The sequence below is a fragment of the Camelus ferus genome, chromosome 13 (genome assembly GCF_009834535.1).
Source record: "Camelus ferus isolate YT-003-E chromosome 13, BCGSAC_Cfer_1.0, whole genome shotgun sequence".
In the NCBI taxonomy this organism is placed as follows: domain Eukaryota; kingdom Metazoa; phylum Chordata; class Mammalia; order Artiodactyla; family Camelidae; genus Camelus; species Camelus ferus.
The window spans coordinates 25592510-25613941 of record NC_045708.1 but is presented as its reverse complement, the minus strand read 5'-3'; the positions used below and the strand labels follow the sequence as shown (position 1 = coordinate 25613941).

Here is a 21432-nt window from a genome sequence, read left to right as displayed (position 1 = left end):
ATCCAAAATCTTACAGCCCCCACTCAGAGAGGCATGAACGTGGACCCACAAGAGACACAGGTATGTGCCAAGCAAACCGAGGCACAACATGCTCAACACTTGGGGTCGGCCATACACGCATGGCCGCAGCGCATGCTGATATTCACATGGATGGCAGGCATTCAACATGTCAGTAAAACCCTTGGAAACCCATCCAAGTCACAGCCCGTGGTCAGATTCTGGCCTCACCTTCTCCTCGCAGCCCAGTTTAACACAGCTGATCATGGCCATGGCCGGGTCCGAGCTAGGTCTTCCTCCTGTCTTCCTCCCACCTCACTGGTCTCTCCTGGCTGAGGCCTTCTGCAGGAGACCCACAGTGGAGCAACCAGAGCTCTCCTCTCCCTGCCCCCTGGGCAACCTCAGCTATACCCCCCCCCCGGGGGGGGGGTTTCAATCCATCTTGGGTGTTGAGGAATCTCAAACACACTTGCAGCCCAGACTCCGCAGGGCCCCGCCTGCCTGTCTGCCAGCTCCACCCAGATACCCTACTGACTCTCAAATCTCACCACCAAAACCCGCTCCTCAGCTGAGCTTTCCTCAGGTGCTCAGGGCCAATATCAGGCAGGTGTCCTGCATTCCTGCTTCCCTCACAACCTCATCAATCCAGAGAGTCCTGTTGATACTCCCTGCACAATCTGAGCCTGGCTCACCTCCTCCACTGGTCCTCCTGGGCCAAGCCCTCGACCACTGCTCACTGCTCTCCCTGTGGTGGCCTGTCCTACACTGAGCCCCCACAGGGACCTCTCCAGAGTGCATCATGGAACCCTGACACTCTCCTGATGGAAGCTCTCCAGGGGCTCCCAACACACTTGCAATAACATCCAAGCTCCTCTGCAGGCCCGCAGACCGCTTTGCAATCACCTGGTCACCTTCTCTGTGCCTTGCCGCCCCTGGAAGAGAGGTGCCCTCAGACGCTCCTACCTCAGGGCCGTCGGCCTCATTCCCACCCCAGATCCTGGCCGGGCTGTCCCCTCTTCAGGATTCAGGTCTCCCCCCATGTCACCTGCGAGGGCTGCCCCCAGGTGTTCTTCATCACAATCCCTATTCCATCGCCCTCTGAACACTTAGCAGCCCCCAAGATTATCTTCTTCACGTACTGTTTGTCTCTCCGCCTGTGTCAGCTCCATGAGGGCAAAGATTAGTGTCTGTTCTGTTTACTGCTGAACTCCATTACTAGGAAGTGCTAGGCTGACCAGTTAGCATTTGTTGACTAGCGGCTGAATGGATTTATCCACAGACATACTCACCCCCACAAAAATACTCAAGCAGATACATGAAAATAGACACACAAATATACAGATATGGGCAGAAAAACCTACATACCCGCTCACAAAACAGACTAAACAGTCACAGAGACACCAGGAGTTCCCTTCCCCTCCCCATGGGAGTCAGTCCTAGTCCTTTCCACAGCCAGATTTGCCCTCTGCTTGAACTCAGTCTCAGGACTGGGAGTGGGGGTCTCCAGCCTGGACAGAGTTTGGGGGGGGTCACTGGCCCACGGGCCTCAGGCTGCTCCTCCAGCTATGTCTGCAATTTCCTCTCCCCCTTCCTTCCCTCCTCCTCTCTAAGGCTCCCGCCAAGAAGGCCTCCCCCTCACCCGAGCCCAGCACAGGAAGGGGGGCCCAAAAGGGGGGGCCTGGGAGTCTGGGCAGGAAGAAGACCCGGGCTGCATGCAGATCACACACACACATTGCAGGCACAAGCCCTGAGCCCAGGTGGAAATGCACGCACATGCACTGGCAGGTTTAGCCAGGAGCCAAATACACCTCTGCCCCACGTCCTGGTACAGAAGAGCATAGGGGCCAGCAGAGGCCCTGGGCTGGGTTCTGCAAAGCTGGCCTGGGCCTGGCTTGAAGCCAGAGTCCAACATTCATTAACCCTGCGTGACCAGAGCTGGGCCAGCTGGACACACTCACCGTCTGGGCCCTGGGAGGAGGGGATGGGAGCTCTGTCCCTGGATTGTGGCTGAGGGTCTGGGAGAGGACTGACATCTAAGCTGGGGAAAAGGGCAGTCTCCCCTGGGTGAGGGGGCCTCTTGGGAGGAAGAGAAATGTTTAGAGGAGGGGTTTAAGAGCCCAGGGTTAGAGAAAAGTGGGTTCAAATCCTGACCGTTTGGGTAAGGATCTCTCTGTGACTCGGTGATTTATGTGTCAAGTGGGGATGACGCTACCCAAGCTACAGGGTTGTTAGGATTAAATGAAAAGATATTGTCAAGGGTTTAGCCCATGGCCTGGTACCTAGGCAGAATTCCATCCTCATTATTATTATTGTTGTTATTAGTGGCCTGGGGGCGGGTCCCTGCAGCCGGCCTCCCCAGCGGTTTCCTGTGGGGGAGCACACGGCCCCTTGGGCCTCGCCCCCGCTCCTCCAGTCGCCCTCCTATCCCCTTCCTCTCCCAGCCCTTTTCCTCCCCGCCTCCCCCACCCCCCACCCCGCCCCGCCGCCCCGCCCCGCCCCGTCCCGTCCCGTCCCTCCTCTTTCCTCGGAGGAAACTTTCCGCCGGCTGGTCCATCGGCCCGTGTCCGGCCCGCGCTGCCGCGGCCTGGAAGCCGAGCCGGGCGGGCTGGCGGCCTGGACCAGACGGGGCGGGAGCGGCCAGGCCCCGGGTGTCTGCGGCCGCCCGACGCGCCAGGGCCGGGCAGCGGGGAAGCGGAGCGCCGACGGTAAGTGAGCCCGGGCCTCCGGGCCGGGGGTCCCCGCGGGGCGAGTGGGATGGGAGAGGGAGGCGGCTTCCCTGCTCGGAGCCCGCCCAGGTAGTGGGGAAGGCTCCCGCTTCTCTCTCCTCCATCCCGCTTCCCGGACGGCGCAATAGGGCCTCGTTTGGGGACCCCACCAGGGGCGGAGCTTCCTGCGGCCCACTCCTCCGACCCTCAGGTTGTTGGGGCGTCTGCGCTCAAGGGAAGGATTCCCCAGCCAGGGCCCAGGACTGCAACGAAGTTAGGAAGCTGTTCTCTCCAGGGTGGAACCTGGCTGGGGCTGCCTTTCCAGGGAGCAGAGCCGTCCCGAGGAGGAAGCTAGGTCAGGATTGGCTCCCGACGTGGGGAAGGATCTGACCTTGCTGACCTCGCAGGCTGACAGGGGAGCTGTGCCCCCAGAGCAGCATGGATGCCCCCCGAAGGGACATGGAGTTGCTCAGCAACAGCCTGGCGGCCTACGCACACATCCGCGGTGAGGGCAGACACCGGGGCATGGACCCCTCCCTCCCTGCCTCCTCAGGCCCCACTCCCCCTCTTGCCTCCTCTCCTCCTCACCTCCCGGCCATCATAACCCTGCTTTAGCCAGTCACCTACTCTCAATACCCCACCCCACCCCCATTCTCACTCCCCCCACTGCCCGATGGTGCTACCTAAGGTCCTTCAAATAGAAAGTACTGTCCTGGCCCTCCAAACTTAGAACTTGGAATCTTTTCAAGATGGGATGACTCCCACTCGCCAGGGCTCCTCCATGACTTCTGCCTTCTGACCCCCAGCTAACCCGGAGAGCTTTGGCCTCTACTTCGTGCTGGGCGTCTGTTTTGGCCTGCTGCTCACCCTGTGCCTACTAGTCATCAGCATCTCCTGCGCACCCCACCCACGGCCCCGGGGCCCCGCTCCGCGCCGGGACCCCCGAAGCAGCACCCTGGAGGCCGAGGACGACGACGACGACGATGACGACGACGACGAGGACACCGTGACGCGCCTGGGGCCCGACGACACGCTGCCGGGCCCCGAGCTATCTGCGGAGCCCGATGGGCCCCTGAGCGTCAATGTCTTCACGTCAGCGGAGGAGCTGGAGCGGGCGCAGCGGCTGGAGGAGCGGGAACGGATCCTGCGGGAGATCTGGCGTACGGGACAGCCGGACCTGCTGGGCACTGGCACGCTGGGGCCCAGCCCCACGGGCACAGGCACCCTGGGCCGCATGCACTATTACTAATCGACCCTGCTCGCGCTGTAAGGCGCTCTGAGTACTGGACAGGCATAGGAGCTCCAAGCTGCCCCACGACCTTCGGACTGCCCCTGCCCACGGTGCTATGGAGGCCCCGCCCCCACGGCTCCCCGGTGCTATTGGGCCTGGATCTCTGCCCCCTGAGAGACACCCTTCCCCAGTCCAGCCAGAAGGCCCTGGGGGGAGGGCTGGACCCAGAATCCCCACCCCCTCTCTAGGGGATGATTAAGAGGTGAAGTGACCAATGAAAGCTGCATTCTCAGTGACTCAGTCTCTCTGTTACCCCTGCCCCTAAATGACCCCCAGGATCTTGCCATGCAGGGGGCCCCAGGGCTGAGGCCCCACTCGACTCCTTTACCAGGCTGACCACCTCCTTCTAGCCATCGACGCCTCAGCACAGGTGCTTGCGTTCAGTTCACACGTGGCAAAAACACACACTCCTTCACCCACACTCCACCACTTCATCACAGATTTACACAAATACCAGCATTCCTTACCGGCAAACGCCTGGGTACACGTCGCCCCTGTCGCTACAAATGCTCTGGGTTTATGCATCATTGCGATCACACACACGCACACACACCAGGACACGGGACCCTGACCTTGACGCTAAGGAGCTATTAGCCCCAGTGTAACCATGTGTCTGAGTTGGGCTGTGGAGTTAGTGTTTGAGCGGAGGTGCGTTCCTGAGTCCTGAGCAGACAGTGGGGCCAATTGGGAGGGGTCAAGCGCTCGAGAGCCGGCCCGCCCGGCCCCTCCCCTGGCGCACACAGCTGGATTCCGGAATCCGGGCCTCTGACAGAACTCCGACCCCTCTTGGGCCCCTCCTGAGGGCCATTTCTCTAGCGCGGGGCTGGCGTCCGAAGGAGACACCCCCACTCCCCCTTTTCCCCCGCCATCCGGTGGATAAAAATAGCCGCGCGCGGGCCTTGGGAACGGTAATGGGAGCCACATGTTGGCCAGATGTGCCCGGGAGCAACTGCCAGGAATGCGGAGGGCCAGGAGCGCCAGCTCCGCCAGGGCCCCGCAGGCCCCGCCCCGGCCCCGCACAGACCAGGCCGGCGCGGCACGCGTACACGGCAGAGTTTACTTTCTTGCGTTTCCCAAAGTCCCCTTGTGCAAGGATGTGGGTGGCCGGAGCCAGACCTCGCTCCAGGTCCCGCTGTAGTCCCTCCCGGGCCCACCCTTAGTGCGTCTGCGTCTGCGTCTGCGTCTGCACGTGGATGGAGTCCCGGGTAAGGGACTCCTGAGTCCTCCGCTTCACCAGAACCTGATCGAGAGAGGGAGTCAGGGGAGGGTCCGGCGCTCACCCCCGCCCCGCCTGGGACCCACACCCCACCCACCTCCAGCAACTGGCGTTTCTCCCTTTCGCTCTTCAGCTCCTCCCAGATGTCGGTCAGCTTCTTTCTGCAGACAGGAGATCGAGGGGAAGGGGTGAGCTGGGCAGGCCTAGAGCCCCCACCCCTCTCCTTCCCTCCCTGCCCCTCCCCACTTACTCCAGCCGCACCCCCATCAGCTCCAGCGACCCCCTTAAAGCTTCCACCTCGTCCTTTAGCCTCTTTATGTCGTCTCTGTCACTTTCGCTGTCTGTGGGACTTTGCAGGACCAAGGAGTGGAGTGTGGAGGTCACTAGGGGCCCTGGAGTCAGCATGATAGGATGTGAATTCTTCTGAGCAGGGGTTACCTCTTTGGGGGGTACTTCCTCTTCCGGGGGTACCTCTTCTTTGGGAGCCTTCTCCTCTTTGGGGGTAGTCTCATCCTTCACAGGTGCCTCCCCCAGGAGGATGGCAGCCTCTTCCTGGGGGTGGGCCTTCTCAAGGGCAGGCATGGACCCTGGCTTGGACTTGGACTCACACTGGAGAGGGGAGCTGTCCCTTTTATCCAGGGGATGTTTCCCCACGCAGAGGGAGGGCGCCTCTGGCATGTGGAACTCCTCTTGGGACTGAGCCTCACTGGCCTCAAGAGACCTGGCGTTTGGCAGGGCTTCCTCTGAAGAGAAGTGATACAACTGAGTGTTGTCTCTGGTGGAGGCCCCTTCAGAGAGCACCTGCTCCTGGGTCAAGACCTTGCCTAGGGTGGAGGCCTCGTCCTCAAGAGGGGCCATCTTTGGATAAGGGGCTCCATCTTCAGGTGGGACTTCTGAGGCTGGGGCTTCGTGCACAGAGAAGACCCTGTCTGGGCTGGGGGTGTCGTCCTCCAGAGCTGGAGTTTCCTCTAGAGTAGTGACCTTATCTGGAGTCAAGGTTTCCTCTGGGCTGGGGGCCTTGTCCTGAGATGGGGTCTCCTCTGGGCCGGGGGCCTTGTCCTGAGACGGGGTCTCCTCTGGGCCGGGGGCCTTGTCCTGAGACGGGGTCTCTTCTGGGCCAGGGGCCTTGTCCAGAGATGGGGTCTCCTCTGGGCCGGGGGCCTTGTCCTGAGACGGGGTCTCTTCTGGGCCGGGGGCCTTGTTCAGAGACAGGGTCTTCTCTGGGCCAGGGGCCTTGTCCAGAGTCAGAGTTTTATTCACATGAGGGGCCTTTGTGAGGCTGCTCTGCTCTTCGCCCTGTGGGATGGGGGTGAGGTCTCAGCCAAGGGCTGGGTACCTTGACAGTTTGAATCTGGTCCCCCTTGGCCTGGGATCCTTCACCCTTGCACACTGTACCCCTGGGAACCAGTCTCTGCCCAGTATCCCCGCTCTCCCAAGTCTCGGGCCTCTCACCTGATTGGCTGCAGAGCGTTGCTGGGGAGCCTGGATTTTGGATCGCCTTCTGCCAGGGTGGCCTGGACCCCCACTGAGGAAGCTGCCACTGGAGCCTGTGAGAGCAGGCCCTCAGGGCCCAGGCCTACTCAGAACCCGAACCTCTCTCCATCTCTGTTTCCCAACACAACGACCCCAGACCTCACCCCACTGCAGGGAGGCAGCGAGACTTACTGGAGTTTCGGGACGGGCGCTTCTGACCATCTCCGCTGGGTGTCCAAGATGGCCTAGAATATGTCCCCATCAGACCCAAGGGTGGGGGCAGTGAGTAGCATTTCTTTTGTACCCTCCTCCTTTCCCTTCCCCCACCCTGCTCCTTACTTGGCTTTGCTGGGCCCAGTGGGGGCTGTCACCAGCTTCTTGACAGTAGGGAGGGCTGTTTTCGGCATCATCTTTTTGAGTTCCTTAATAGCAGCTGGGACAGGAGAGGGGAACAGGGCATTTATTCACTCACTTACGCATCCACCTAAAAGTCACTGGCCCTGTCCTGTGCTGTGCACAGGGGACTAGTGACAGGTGAATCATATTTGACTCTGCCTCCTGGGAGCTCCAGGGATGCCATGTGGGCACAGGGAACTGTGGGAGCACCCCAAAGAGCTGTCAGGGAAGGCTTTGTGGGGAGACAGCTCCAAATCCTACCAGTTTATTTTATCCATGGTTTTCTAAGACCTGTACTCAGCTTAGTTCCCACAGCTGCTTCAGATTCTCTTCTTTCCTGGACCACAGCAACAACCTTTCCCTGTCCAATCCATGCCCCTTCTTTGTCTTCTCCATCACATCTACTCCCTAAGAGATCTCACCCACCCAGTCTCATGGGTTTAATTGTCATCAGCAAGCCAACAACTCCCACATTTTCATCTCCAGCCCCTTCCTCTTCCCTGAAATCCAGACTCTTACCCTCTCAGTATTTCAAACACTTGGAGAGCTAATTGGCACCACACACTTAATATAGCCAGAACTAATCTCTTGCTTCCCAGTCTCCTTGCCCCTGGGATCTGCCTCTTTCCCAGCACTCCCCATCTCACCCGTTCACCCACTCAAAAAAGGGAAGACTCCTACTTGGCCCCTTTATTTCCTTATGCTGCACATCCAAACCATCAGGAAGTCCTGTCTGCTTACATCTGGAATCCAGCCACTCGTTCCCACCTCCCCCACTGAGCACTTTAGATCGAGTCACACCATTTTCACCAGGACTACTGCAACAGCCTCCAGCCTGGGCTTGGGCCTCACCCACCCCTCCTGTGCTGTGCTCTCCCCACAGCAGCCAGAGCAAGCTCGTGTTCTACTGAGGAGGCATACATAAATGAGAGAAGTAAACTATGTTGTGTGTTAGTGATTTATTAGTTGTTGAGGAAGAATAAGCAGGGGAGTTTATAATTTCAAATGGGGGATGGGTCAGAGAAGGCCACACTGAGAAGGTGACATCAGAGGGAGCCCCGGTCACACACACTGACATTCGTACCCATGGACACACAAACAGCCACTGTGGCGTATGCACACGTTGAAATTCACTCTCTCACACACACATTATCACACACAGATACAAACAAAATCCCCCTCTGGGAGTCACGGTGGGCGAGAGCACAGATCCTCTAGCCAGACAGCAGGCTTGGAACTCATGCTCCATTTTTCCCCAGCTGTGTGAGAACTTGGTTGCTAACTTAACCTTTGTGCCCCCACGTCCTCATCCATAAAACAAGGATAACAGCGGTGCAATAATCATATAGGGTTGTTGGGAGGGCTGAGCGACTTAGTCCATGTGAGGTGCTTAGGAAACTGCTGGGCACACAGTCAAAGCTCAGTAAATGTTAACTTTGACTCCTGCTTCTTGGAGTGTGGCAGATGAGCTGCTGCGGGGCCCTCCCACTAGAGAGCAATGACAGCCTGCTTAGGATACAACTTTGAGGCACTGCTGGACATAAAAGAGGGAGGAGAGGGCCACAAAAAAGGGAGGAGACTTCCCTTCTGGCCCCAGTTCTACTTTGTGGCTACTGGGCACTACTCCACAGTACTCACTGCTACTACTACTGCTCTGCGGCTTCGGAGCCTGGGGCCTGTGACAAGGAGCAGGTGTCCCAGGTGCTGCTTCCCTGGCTCACCATGGGCCCAAAGCTCGGTGCCAGGCAGCCGTGGGAGCCCTGCACCACTTTGTTCCGGAGGGCTGAAGTGGTCTCAGGTGGTTGGTGCCCTCTGGCTACTGGCGGAAGTAAAAGCAAGTCCTCTCTGGAAGAAGTCTTCCCTTACAGAGGCAGGCAAGACTCCTGCAGACTGAGATCACACACGTAGCTCATAAAACACACGAGAGGACAGGCCACGGAGAGCCGGAGTCAGCAGACCCAGCACACAGCAGATACTGGAAGGATCAGGGAGCGAACACAGCACGGCTGTGTTTAAAATATTTGAAGGAATAAAGAATGAGCATGCAACAAAGGGGCCATCAGGAATAAACAGGCAGATTTGCGGGGGTGCGGGGGTCGGGGGAGAAAACCATACTACTAGAGATGAAAGGTAGTATGTTTGAAATAAAATGCAATGTATAGGTTAAGCATAGCCAAAAAGCTAGTAAATCAGTAGCCAAAATTAGAAAACTAGAAGTAGAGTGAGACAAGGAGTGAAAAATTTGAAGGCAATGTTAAAAGGAATAGATAACAGAACCAGGGTCTGACTCTGGCTAAAAGAGGTGATAGGCAAGTTGCCTCCCCACACGGCAACTAGAAAGCTGGACAGAAATGATGCAACAACCATTTCAGTGCTCTGGAAATTGACCAAAGGCATAAAATAATCCAAGAAGTATTTACGCTTGGTGGTGGTCTTGCCTGTTCGCATCCCTCTCCCATCCCCTGCTGCCTTGGTCCATGTGGACATTTCACGGGTGGAACAGGTTGAGGATTGACAGCTTTACTGCCATGGTTGAGAAGAGCCCAATCAATATGGAGTGCAATTTGGATTTGGCATTGGTTTCATAGATATGACACCAAAAGCAGAAGCAACCAAAGAAAAAATAGATAAATGGGGCCTCATCAAAATGTTAAACTTTTGTGCTTCAAGGGACGCCATCAAGAAACTGAAAAGACAACCCAAAGAATGGGGAAAAAAATACTTGCCAATCATTTATCTGATAAAGAACTTTTATCTAGAAAATATAAAGAGCTCCTACAACTCAACAGGAAGATGACAACTCAATTAAAAAATAGGCAAAGGACCCAAGTAGACATTTCTTCAAAAGAAGATACACAAATAGCCAATAAACATATGAAAAGATGCTCAATATCATTAGCTGCCAAAGAAATGCAAAGCAAAACCACAATGAGATACGACTTCATACCCACAAGGATGATTATAATCAAAAGACAGATTAAAAACAAGTTTTGGTGTGAATATGCAGAAACTAGAACCTTTGTACACTGTTAGTGGGAAGGAAAAACAGTGCAACCACTTTGGAAAACAGCTTGACAGTTATTCTCAGAGTTAAACACAGAGTTATATCACCTAGCAATTCCTTTCATAGGTATATACACCCCAAGAGAAATGGAAACATGTCCACATAAAAACTTGTACATAAAAGTTCATCGCCAACTCAAATGTCCCTCAATTAATGAACGGATAAAAAGTGATACAATAGAATATTACTGGGCAATAAAAAGGAATGAAGTACAACACATACCTCAAATGGATGAACCATGAAAAAACTATGTGAGGTGAAAGAAGCCCATTAAAAAGACCATATGTCATATATTATCATGTATATAAAATGTAGGCAGATCTATCAAGACAAAGTAGGTTGGTGGTCATCTTGGGATGGGAAGGAGGGAATAGGAAGACTGGTAGGGTAATGGCTAAAGAGTACAGTGGGTGATGGAAATGTTCTAAAATTGACTGTGGTGATGTTGCACAACTCCACGACTATACAAAAGACCACTGAACTGTAAGGTATATAAATTATATCGCAATAGATCTGTTACCCCACCTCAGAAAAGGTGGCAGGCCAGATTTGGCCCAGTGACCATAATTTGCTCACTCCTGGTCTAAACACTCCAATTAAAAAGCAGAGATTTTGTTCAGGAGGAAGATTAAGACTTTGAATTTAGACTTGAAAAGTTAAAAATACATGATGAATTTCAAGAGCAACCACTGAAACAATAAAAATAGTGAAAAAGTTATTGAATTAACGAAATTGATGAAAAAGTAAAATTAAGAAAAAAAGAGGAAGGAATCATTTAAAATTATAAAATAATTATGGTTAATACAGTCTAACCTCATCAATTTATTACCAAAGACAAAGACTGACTAGATTAAAACACAAAGGTACTTCCAGAGATTTTTGAACAACAATGTGCAGAAACACTATTGTACACTTAAAAATGGTTAAGATGGTAACTCATATTTTTTACCACAACTTTTTAAAAATGTACAACAGAAACAATTTTTTTTAAAGTATTTGAATATAGTAACAATTCTCTGGTGATATTTAGCAAGAAAAAGAGAGGGAAAAAGTAAACATTATTAGAAATGAAAAAAAGACTATGACCAGAGATAACAGATTGAGATTAAAAGACTATAAGAGAATATTATAATTTTTTATAAATAATTGGAAAACATTAATTACATGGGTAATTAAAAAAAATATATAACTCACTAAAACTGACTGCAGAATTGTAGCAAGATTTTTGGCCAGACATGGTTACCCAGGGACCAGGAGACAGAACACTATCTGTGCAAGTCTCCTAAAATGTGAGGCTTCTTCCCCATCTGAGTTCCAAGATAAAGCTATTTGAAGAGCAGTTAGTTGTAAAGGGTCTGCAGATGTAATCAAATTAAGGTGATGTCATACTAGATTAGGGTGGACCCAAGACCAATAGTGTCCTTATTAGAAGAGGGAAGTTTGGACACAAACACATAGGGCAGAAGACCTTGTGAAGACAGAGGCAGAGAACGGAGTGATGACCTCTAAGCCAAGAACTGTCAGAAGCTAAGACAAGGCAAGGAAAGATTCTTCTCCTAGAATCTTCACAGAGAATATGGCCATGCCAACACATTGATTTTAGATTTCTAGCTTCCAAAATTGTGAGAGTTTTCTGTTGTATTAAGCAAAAAAAAAAAAAAAAAGAAAAAAAAGAAAGAAAAAGAATTTTATTCAGAAGACAAATCTATTTATTACTATTAAAGAAACTGAAGTAGTTTAAAATCTTCCCATAATGGAAAAAAACTGTTCCAGATGAATTTATAAGCAAGTTTCACCAGCTTTCAAGAAAAGATGATTCCCATCTTACGTAAGATCTAAACAAGACTTAAAAAAAAAAAGTATACTCCTTAACTTAGTGATGGGGCCCATATAATACTGATAATCAAATGAGGACAGTAAAAATGACTGCAAAACTCTTAAGGAAAAAAAAAAAACTGGGAAGGTATCCCAACAGTATATGAAAACATAATAAACCATGACCAATTTGAATTTATCCCAGGAATTAATGGTGGCTTAATATCAGAAAATTCTGCAGATGTCATTTATCACATTGACAGATTAAAGAAGAGAACCCATATAATCATTTCAAAAGATTCATATAAACAATTTGAGAAAATTCAACACTCACTCTCGGTAAAAATTCTAAGTAAACAAGAAATAGAAACCTTAACCTTCCTTAACCTGACAAAAAGATACCTACAAAAGATCTAAGCGAACATCATTGTTAAAGGGGAAAAGTTAGAAGCACTCCATTAAAAATCACAAATATGCTAATGATGTTCAGCATCACTACTTCTATTCAATATTATATTGAGATACTAGCCACTAGAGTGAAATAAAAAAATGAAATTAAAAGGCATAAGGAGTGGAAAAGATAGAGCAAAACTGTCATTACTCACAGATGACATGACTGTCTTTGAAGAAAACTTATTAAAGATCTACAGATTAATTACTGAAAACAATCAGCACCATGGCTGGCTACAAAATCAATATACAAAACCCAATGCATTTCTATAGCCCTGCAATAAAAAGAAGGATATCTAATTTTTAAAAAGACACAATAAAACTCACATGCAGAAATAATTAATGATGCTGAACAACTAATTGTCCATATGGAAAAGGGTATAATTGGATCACTCACTAAAATCAATGCTACATAGATAAACTCACTTAAAAGTGAGAAGCAACACTTTAAAAGTTTTAAAGAAAATATTAATGACTGTCTTTCTGAACTTGAGGCAGGGAGGATTTCTTAAACAAGAAAAAACCAGCTAACCCATTAAAGATAAGATCAATACATTTGCATTAAAATTTAGAACTCCCAGATAAATACTTCATGTTATCACTTGTATGTAATTCTCACTAATACGTGGAATCTAAAAAACAAAATAAACAAATGCATATAACAAAATAGAAACAGACTCATAGAGAACAAACTAGTGGGTACCAGTGGGGTGATGGAAGAGGGGAGGGGCAAGATAAGGGTAGGAGATTAAAAGACACAAACTACTATGTATGAAATAAATCAGCTACAATACAGGATATATTGTACAACACAGGGAATACAGACAATACTTTATAATAACTTCAAATGGAGTATAATCTGTAAAAATTTTGAATCCCTATGTTGTACACTTGAAACTAATATGATACTGTACATCAACTATACTTCAAGAAGTATTTTTTTAAATTAAGAACTCCTGTTCATCAAAAAAATCACTCAAAAAAGAAAAAAGGCCACAAACTGAGAGAAAATATAACATGTATAACCCATAGTTCAGAATGTATGAAGAACTCCAAAAAAGTATTACTAAACAGGAAAATGCAAAGGAGTCCACAATGAGATGCTATTTTGTACTGGATTCACAAAAATAATGAAGTGTGACACTACGAAGTGTTGAACACGATTTAGATCAGTAAGATCTCTTATACACTGATGGTGGAGTGGTAAAGCGTACAATCAAATCACTTTGGAAACCAATACGACTTTATCTCATAAAAGTTGAACATTCACATGCCTTGTAATCTAGCAGTGCCACTCCTAGGATTATATCCTAAAGAAACATCATACCTGCAACTGGAAGACAGACACATGAATGTTTTTGGCAGCACTGTTTGTAATAGTAAAACCTAGAAACATAGATAAACAACTAGGTCCTATGGTATAGCACAGGGAACTATATTCAGTGTCTTGTAATAACCTATAATGAAAAAGAATATATATATTCATACACACACACACACACACACATGACTGAATCACTATGTTGTACACCAGAAACTAACACAACATTGTAAATCAACTATACTTCAATTTTAAAAAGTGGAAAAAAAAAAAAAAAACTAGAGACAATGAAAATGTCCAACATCAGGAGACCAGAAACAAACTGTGGTTAATTCTCCACAATGAATATTATACAACAGAGAAAAATAAATGAACTACATCTACACACAACATGGATTAATCTTAGAAACATAATGCTGATTGGAAACAGCAAGTCCCAGAAGACTATAAACATTTTATAATGCTCAAAACTAAACAAAAATAAATTGATACATTATTTAGACATATATATGAGCACACTTAAAAACTCAAGGGAATTATAAACATGAAACTCGGGATAGTGGTTGGTGGTGACCTTTGGTGTTGGAGAAGTAGCAGGATGGGAAACAGGAGCACGCAAACTACTGGCAATGTTCTAGTTCTTGGGTTTTTGGGTTGACAGACTATGGGTGTTCATTATTAAGTTTTAAAACATGTATGTTATGTATATTTTTGGCATGTGTGAAATATGTTGAAAGGTAAATTAAAAGACACACATCCCCACAGACACACTGATACATAAACAGAGCTATTCACTGACACACTTATTAGACACATAACACACACACACAGTCTCAAAGACCCAGATAAATCAATCCATACATTTCCTTACAAAATGAAACAAATTTAAACATATTCATTCATGAGAAAGATAGCCACATTCTCAACACAAAGAAACAGGAATATATTAACATGCAAATTGACATTCCCAAACACTGACCCACATAATACATTCCTACCAGGCCCTTAGCCCATGGGGAGGTACCCCTTAAGGGGGTGTACTGGACCACTGAGGTGCTCTGGGTGTTTATGGGCAACTGGACTGCTGGGTCTCCCAGAAAGCACCCCCCAATCGCAGGCTTCCCGGGCACCCACCTGACTCCCGGGATACCACTTTCCGTGGGGCCAGCTTCTTGATCTATGCGGAAAAGAGGTATCAGCATATCAAGAGATGCCCTCATATTTCTAAGTCCACCCTCATTTGCAGGTGGCCCTCCAGCTGTGGTCAGTGAGTGCCACTACCCCCAACTTTGTCCAGAGTAGCCTGCCCCTGCCATGTGAGTGCCTGCTCCATACTCACCGGGGGTGGGGGGAGCACAAAGTTATCTGGGAAGACTCCTCTTCTGCCTTGAGACTCTCCTTCCCACCAGCCCTTATCCTCTGTGGTCTGGGAGAGAAAGATGCCATGGAGAGGTGAGCCAGATCCCCAAGCTCTTTCCTTCCCCAGGCTTACCCTTTTCAACAGCACCATCCCTGCACCCTCCCCTGCCCTGTGCCTTTCCCACCTTCCTCAGTACTTTCACTTCGTCCCCCCTCCGAAGCGCCAACTCGTCTGGGGCCTCAGGATGGTAGTCAAACAGGACCCTGTATGTCTCAGGGTGGGAAACTAAGGGGAGGTCAGTCCACTGAAGCCAACCCCCCTCTCCAGATAAGTCATGGGCTCCCTCCTCCATCATCCTAGCTGGGTTCCCCCTCCCCCAAGTCAGAGTGGCTTGGGGGAGGGGGTTTCGAGGGACCCTCTGGCTGTGTGCTCACCTGTCCGCAGGTAATCTGGAGGGCTGTCATAGGTCAGGCTGCTCAGCTAGTGGGGGCAGGGGGAGGAACAAGCTGAGCCTCCAGCCCCCCTAAGAGGAACTCACCACCTCTTTACCCACTCCATTCAATTTACCTTGGGAGGTCTCTGGGGATCGAGGCTGACTGAAGGCTTGTGTGGGTTACCAAGGCCTGGTGGGAGATAGTGAGGTTAGGGGAATGCTCATTCAGTTTAGATCATGGGAGAGGTCAAAGGGGTCAGGGGGAAGGATGTGTGGATCACAGGCTCAGACCACTGGGGAGGGTCACTGGAGATTGCCGAGTCTGGTCACAGGGGTTCACGGGGCCACAGGCTCCAGGTCTCACTTGGGGGCCCACTGTCCAGCAACTCCACAAAGTTGGACGGGAAGGCTCCCAGCTGCCCATTCTTCTTCCCCAGCCACCATCCGTCCTCAATCTGGGGAGGAGGGAGGACGCAGGGGCATCTGGTTTTGCTCCAAGGGTCTCTCTAGGAATCTTATACCCTGGTTCATCCCGTTTCTGCCCGATAACCCCTCCCCTCATTTTCCCATTTCTGTGCCCCTCATCATTCCCATGGCCCACACCCTCAGTGTACCGACTACCCTCACCCAGAGACGTGCTCCATCATCTCCACCCAAACCCTCTCATTACCTCATCCCCTCACCTCCTTTATCACTTCCACAGTCTCCCCCGCTTGCAGCTTCAGCTCGTCCGCCTGTTCCGGGCAGTAGCTGAAGTTCACTTTGCACCATCTTTGGGGGCCCGGAGATTTGGCGGGGCGACCTGGGATCGGACGCGAGTGAGGCCTCTTGAGCCTTGCGCCCCAGTCAGCTGAGCTAGGGGAGGTGTGGGTCGCGAGCACCCAGCTCCGTACCTCCAGGCCCCGCCCCAGGGCAGAGCATTGTGCTCGAGAACCAATCACAGGCCTCAGAGCGGCCGCGTGGCCCCGCCCAGAGTCGCGCGGGTCTTGGGGAGAGGGGGTTGACCTGGCCGCCAGAGCCCCGCGCGCCTGCGCACCCCACTGGCGCTCACCTCGGCGGCGCGCACAGCGCGGTCTCGGCGCGTCCCCAACGCCGCGCAGAGTCTCTGGGATCTCCTGCAAATGATGGCACCAGGAGGAGGGCTCTCAGCTCCCAGGGGCGCGCGGAGACCACCCACCAACCGACCTCCGGCCCGGCCTCACCTGCACCAGGCACTCGGGGAAGAGACCACAGTGGCCCCGCAGCTCTCCACGCAGCCAGCCCTGTGCAGGTCCCTTGCACACCTGCCGGACCAGGTCCCCGGGCGCCAGGCTCAGCTCGTCGTCCTTCTGCGCGCGATATCCGGCCAGGACCAGCACCTCTGAGGGCGGAGGATGGCGCGGGGACGCGGCTCAGAGGGGCCCAGTAGGGACCGACTGGCCATGGCGCGAGTCCGGGGCCCCGTATAGACAGCGGGAGAGCGGGGTGGTGGTGTAGGCTTTTGTCGCTATTTCCACGCGGTTGCAGAGAACAGCCACCCCAAACCCTCGGGACATACCCATGGCTTCCGGGGCGCCCTTCAGAGCCGGGCAGGGAGGATAGTGCAGTCCCGCTGGCAGATGAGTACTGGGTTCAGGTAGGGTGGGACAAGCCGCGAGATTGTGAAGCAAAGGAGGCGGAGACAGGAGCCAATAGGTCTGGCTCCAGGTGCTGGGAGTGGGTGTGGGAGAGGGGGCGGCCCGGCTCAACAAGTTCTGTCCCCAACCCAGGGGTGATTAAGTCCAGGGTCTCGGACCAGTGCTGGGGCCACAGCTCCCCTACCTACATGCTCTTGTCTGCCTAGACGCCTATATTAGCGACTTCTCCTCTTTCTAGCCTCGGCCCTGAGGCCCCCATCCACCAATAGCACTGAGCCTTCCCTGGCTTCCCCTCTCTCAGCTGGCAAGCTTTTAGCTGCAGGGTAAAAGGTGGGGAGAGGCACATACCAGGGTACCCCCCCCCCCCAGCAGGCAGCAACCGCTTTAAGGCGGGTCCTGGGTGGAGGGGTTGGTTGCTGGTGTGTGCACAAAGCTATTGCTGCTTTCCCAGGGAGGCATATTCCTCCCTGGCCTACCCCGCTCTTCAAGAAAGGAGGAAGAGTACAAAAAACTTCTTTCGAGCCACAGGGGCCTGGTTTTGTTTCAGAAAATACCTCCAGATTCTCCTTGGGAGGAAAGCAGGAAGGGAGCCTCAGGACATTTTGAAGGTCCTGCTCCCTACAGCCAAGGCCAGAGTTGGCAAGCGCTAAAGGTTAGGGCCCCCCTAATGCCTGCCCCACATGGGCTAGGCTTTCAGGCTATCTTCCTGCTCAGGGTGAACACAGAAGACCAAACCTGTTATCCACACCCCTTGACCTCTGCCCCACCACTATGGAAGCCAAAGTCCTTGCTTATGACACCAGAATGAAAAAATCTGGTTCTCCTAGGGTGTCCAAGGTACAGAATATAAACCAAAACCACTGGAATGCTAACCAGCACAGGGGTGGCTGAGGCCCCTCCAAGAACTACTGAGAATGGGGTGTAGAGGATGGGGCTGATTAACAGTCTGGGCCCAGCCCCCAGACATTTTGTCTTCGATGTTCCCTGAAGCTGCTATGGGAGACATCCACCCTACCCCCAACACACACACACACACTCAAGGTGACAATGACCAGAGCCCATAATACATCTGCCACTTCATTTATTTTATTTGCAGGAGGAGTCGAAACAAATTTTAAGGGTATTTTCATTTTTTTCCCCCTAAACATGAATCATTCAAGTAAAACCAACTTAACTATAGAAATGTAGCAAAGTAAGGGGAAAGTAGCACAACAACCCAAGAGGCAAAGGTTAGGGGGGAAGAGGTGGGTGCAGTCCGCATATAACATATGCATAAATGCCATATGATTCACCTGCTCAGGACCGCCTCCCCAGAAGGCAAGCACAAGGACCCATTTTAAGAGGGTGTTTTCCCCCCAAACATCTGAGAATGTTTCAACTTAAAGCTTAAGGTTAAAAAAAAAAAAGGAAAAAAAAACCCCCACAAACCACCCAGCCATAACCACCTTCCTTAATCGATCATAGGAGTTTCTTTTCATTTTTATAAAAAGATTAATAAAAAATATTGAAAAAATTATTTTCTCATCTTATATTTGTAAAGATAATAGAAGTCAGAAGTTTCTTAGAAAACAGACCAGAAACTACCATCCAGTTTCCACCCCTGTTGCTGAGAGGATCAGCAGGACTAGAAAGTTTGGGATACTGGAGCTGCTGGTAGAGAAGGGGGTGCCCAGCCCAGAAGAAATCAGAAAATACTCTGGGGGGGAGGGGGACCACACATGGGGTGTGGTTAGGAGTAACACCACGTGATACATGGCTGCGCAGAAAAGGGGACACAAGGTGGTCAGAAAAGCCTTGAACTCCTCCTCGACATACAAAACCGATTTTTACAAAGATCCAAGCAGTTTGGTCCCAAACTGAGGTGAACACTTCAATGTTTATTCACATGCTTTGTTTTCTCTTTTAAGAATCAAAGTTGCCCAAATTAAATCTTTCTGCTAATATTACTATATATGCCTAAAAAAAAAAAAAGGCTTTTAAAATCAGGGTAAGGGAAAAGAGATTGAAAATCATCAAGTTAGTCCACTTAGCTCCAAATGAAATGAAATGAAGAATAAAACTGTTGGTTTCTAATAGGGAACAAACCAAAATCCAAGAATCGCTCTGCCCTCCCTACCCCAGCCCCCACCCCACACACCAACAACAAAAGAGAAACACACAGCTAAAGCCCAATGTGGTGTGTTCTGATCAAGAGCTGGGCCTGACCCCAGGCCCCACGGCCAGTAGCCTCTGTCCAGTGGGACACAGCGCCAGGGATGCTTTCGGCTGTAGTAGGATTTTGCATGGCTGGTGGGGTGCAGGGGTGGGATTTTCAGCATCTTCTTGAGGCTCCTCTATTTAGCTCCTCACCAGCCATCTTCCCAGCGCCTCTCTCCCTTGGCAGGGGCTCCCGTCAAGAGTGCCCGCTACTCAGCTGTGGGCTGTAAATTGTCCTTCTCTTCTCGGTTCTCTGTCCCACTCTCGTCGTCTTCAATCTCCCCTTCCTCCCCACTGAACTTGTCGTGGGCCCATTTGGGGCTGGTGCTGGATTTCCGAAACATGAACCGGCCCCGGCCCCGGGGAAAGGCTCCTCGGCCGCGGCCCCGGCTCACCCACTTCTCACTGCCTTCGCCTTCTCGGTCATCGTGCTGAGGGGAAGAAAACTGCCATCAATGCCAGGGTGCACAAGAGCAGCTAGAACCCTCTCCTTGGCACCCACCCAAATATGACTTTCTCAGATGAACCTATGCCCTCTCCTCCTCCCTGTCCCTGACTCCAAAAATACTGATTCAGATCTGAGAATAGTCAGCTGGGTTCCTTGAATTCTAAGCTGCTTAGGCATTATGATGATGATAAAATCTTCACGGAGCACTCAAAGACCTTTTCTTGCATTATCTCATGTAATCCTCACATCTACCCTATCATTATCACCCTCCACTATGCGGATGAGGAAACAGCCTGAGGAACTTTAACTCCGTATTATTTGGTACACCACCTTTCAAAGGGCGAGTTTGAGAATGTCAATCACCCCAAAACATGAAACTGTCTGATCTGGGTTGTCAGGCAGCTAACAAAGGAAGCAACACAGAATAAATAGCTGGGACTCCGGCTCTCCCCAACCCTCCCCACTTCAGCCAAGAACAGGCAGTGAGACCAAGGACAAATGATGTGCTCATGGTCTCAGGCTAGTTAGTGGCAAAGGCAGGACCAGAACCCAGCCTCCTATCTTGTCATCTCCCCTCTTTAGTTTTACACAAGGAGGCAATGTGGCAGAAAAAGAACAGCCCACAACTCAAACAATCCCTGCTCTGATGATCTCATGAGAGAGAAGGAGGGATCCTATGAGTGAATGAGAAAGCATTTTCAAAGTCACTGTTACCTCATCATACTCAAGGCTTCAAAGAGTCTAAACCATCCACCCACATAAGTAGTGCCTTAGGCTCCTGAGGAGTTAGCTCAGCTAAGGGCCAGCTGCTTCTTCACTAGCATAAATGAATCAGGCTGGCAATGCTCCTTCAGGTGGCAGGACAGGGGCAAGGGAAAGGGCTTTGTACGGCCTTTCCCCTGCCAGTACCTACGCAGCCCCAGGCCAGTACCTATGCTAGGCCCAGCCAACATTTCCCCTGGAAATGGCTTCAGGTTCAAGGGTCCTCTAGGAATCTCAAAGTAGCTCCCTGCAGGCCTAGAAAAGCAAAGTTGGCTATGCACAGTGATTTTTTTAAAACACTTTTTTATTGAGTTATAGCCATTTTAATAATGTGTATATATATAATGTTGTATAATGCATAGTGATTTACACAACAACCTGTTTCCATGCCAATCGTTCTCATGGCTGATGAAAGACTCAGCAATTTTACCTTGGTTGTAACACTCAGTTACATCTGCTTGGATCTGAACAAGCTGTTGACCTAGCAAGGCCAAGAGAGTTCACTCACTGGACAGGTAATTCAGCGTAGAAGAGCCCTACCCTAGGAGAGGGAGAGAGGCCCAGAAAGGGGCCTGGTATCTGACAATGACCAACAGCTTGGAAGAGAGAAGCCCCAGTGGCATTTCATTTTGAAGACAGATCCCCAATTTTCAGAAAGAGATCCTGAGCTGTCTTTCCTGTCAATCTTGTGCTGCAGAGCAACAGTGATTGCAGCCTCAGGGGAAGATTATGGCTCTATCCCTTGGGTAAAGGCTAGAGGGAGGCTGAGGTTAGGGAGGGTGAGCAGTAAAATAATTTCAGACTAAAAAGGTAAGAGCAACCTTCCCTGCTTACCCTGGGATCCATGAACATCTTAAGAGAACTCTTTCAAGGTCAGGACTGCCTCTCT

General features: G+C 50.7%; 3 protein-coding genes across 24 annotated transcripts in view; 1 reads left to right on the top strand and 2 right to left on the bottom strand.

The window, feature by feature from the left end:
- The first annotated feature begins 2529 nt into the window (after nt 1–2529).
- On the top strand, nt 2530–4229 carry EVA1B (eva-1 homolog B). 3 transcript variants are annotated; one of them, XM_032495969.1, is made up of 3 exons: nt 2530–2702; nt 3110–3207; nt 3509–4229. In XM_032495969.1, exons 2-3 carry the CDS (start codon nt 3141–3143, stop codon nt 3949–3951), a joined length of 510 nt encoding a protein of 169 aa, XP_032351860.1. In that variant the 5' UTR covers nt 2530–2702; nt 3110–3140; the 3' UTR covers nt 3952–4229. The 3 variants fall into 3 exon arrangements, with proteins under 3 accessions (XP_032351860.1, XP_032351861.1, XP_032351859.1); XM_032495970.1 differs by having other exon boundaries at nt 2550–2702; nt 3028–3207; XM_032495968.1 differs by having other exon boundaries at nt 2561–2702; nt 2998–3207.
- Nucleotides 4230–4465: 236 nt separating this feature from the next.
- Nucleotides 4466–18067, bottom strand: SH3D21 (SH3 domain containing 21). Of its 15 annotated transcripts, none has more exons than XM_032495952.1 (16): nt 17059–17124; nt 16724–16881; nt 16573–16636; nt 16205–16323; nt 15886–15976; nt 15656–15711; nt 15523–15568; nt 15273–15373; nt 15068–15154; nt 14863–14905; nt 7022–7115; nt 6875–6927; nt 6662–6756; nt 5648–6505; nt 5307–5370; nt 4466–5233 (listed from the first exon to the last, which is right to left on the bottom strand). In XM_032495952.1, the coding sequence occupies exons 1-16, from the start codon at nt 17060–17062 to the stop codon at nt 4806–4808; spliced, it is 2361 nt and encodes a 786-aa protein (XP_032351843.1). In that variant the 5' UTR covers nt 17063–17124; the 3' UTR covers nt 4466–4805. The 15 variants fall into 15 exon arrangements, with proteins under 15 accessions (XP_032351843.1, XP_032351844.1, XP_032351851.1 ...); XM_032495960.1 differs by having other exon boundaries at nt 4471–5233; nt 6662–6771; nt 17059–17218; XM_032495954.1 differs by having other exon boundaries at nt 5032–5233; nt 5460–6505; nt 6662–6771.
- A 134-nt stretch (nt 18068–18201) lies between these two features.
- Nucleotides 18202–21432, bottom strand: part of THRAP3 (thyroid hormone receptor associated protein 3) — a 65029-nt gene continuing 61798 nt past the window's right edge. For all 6 annotated transcript variants that reach the window (XM_032495950.1, XM_006186322.3, XM_032495949.1 and 3 more), the window contains one exon: nt 18202–19764. In XM_032495950.1, the coding sequence (XP_032351841.1) occupies nt 19543–19764 (222 nt within the window). In that variant the 3' untranslated portion in view covers nt 18202–19542. The remainder of the gene's footprint in view (nt 19765–21432) is intronic.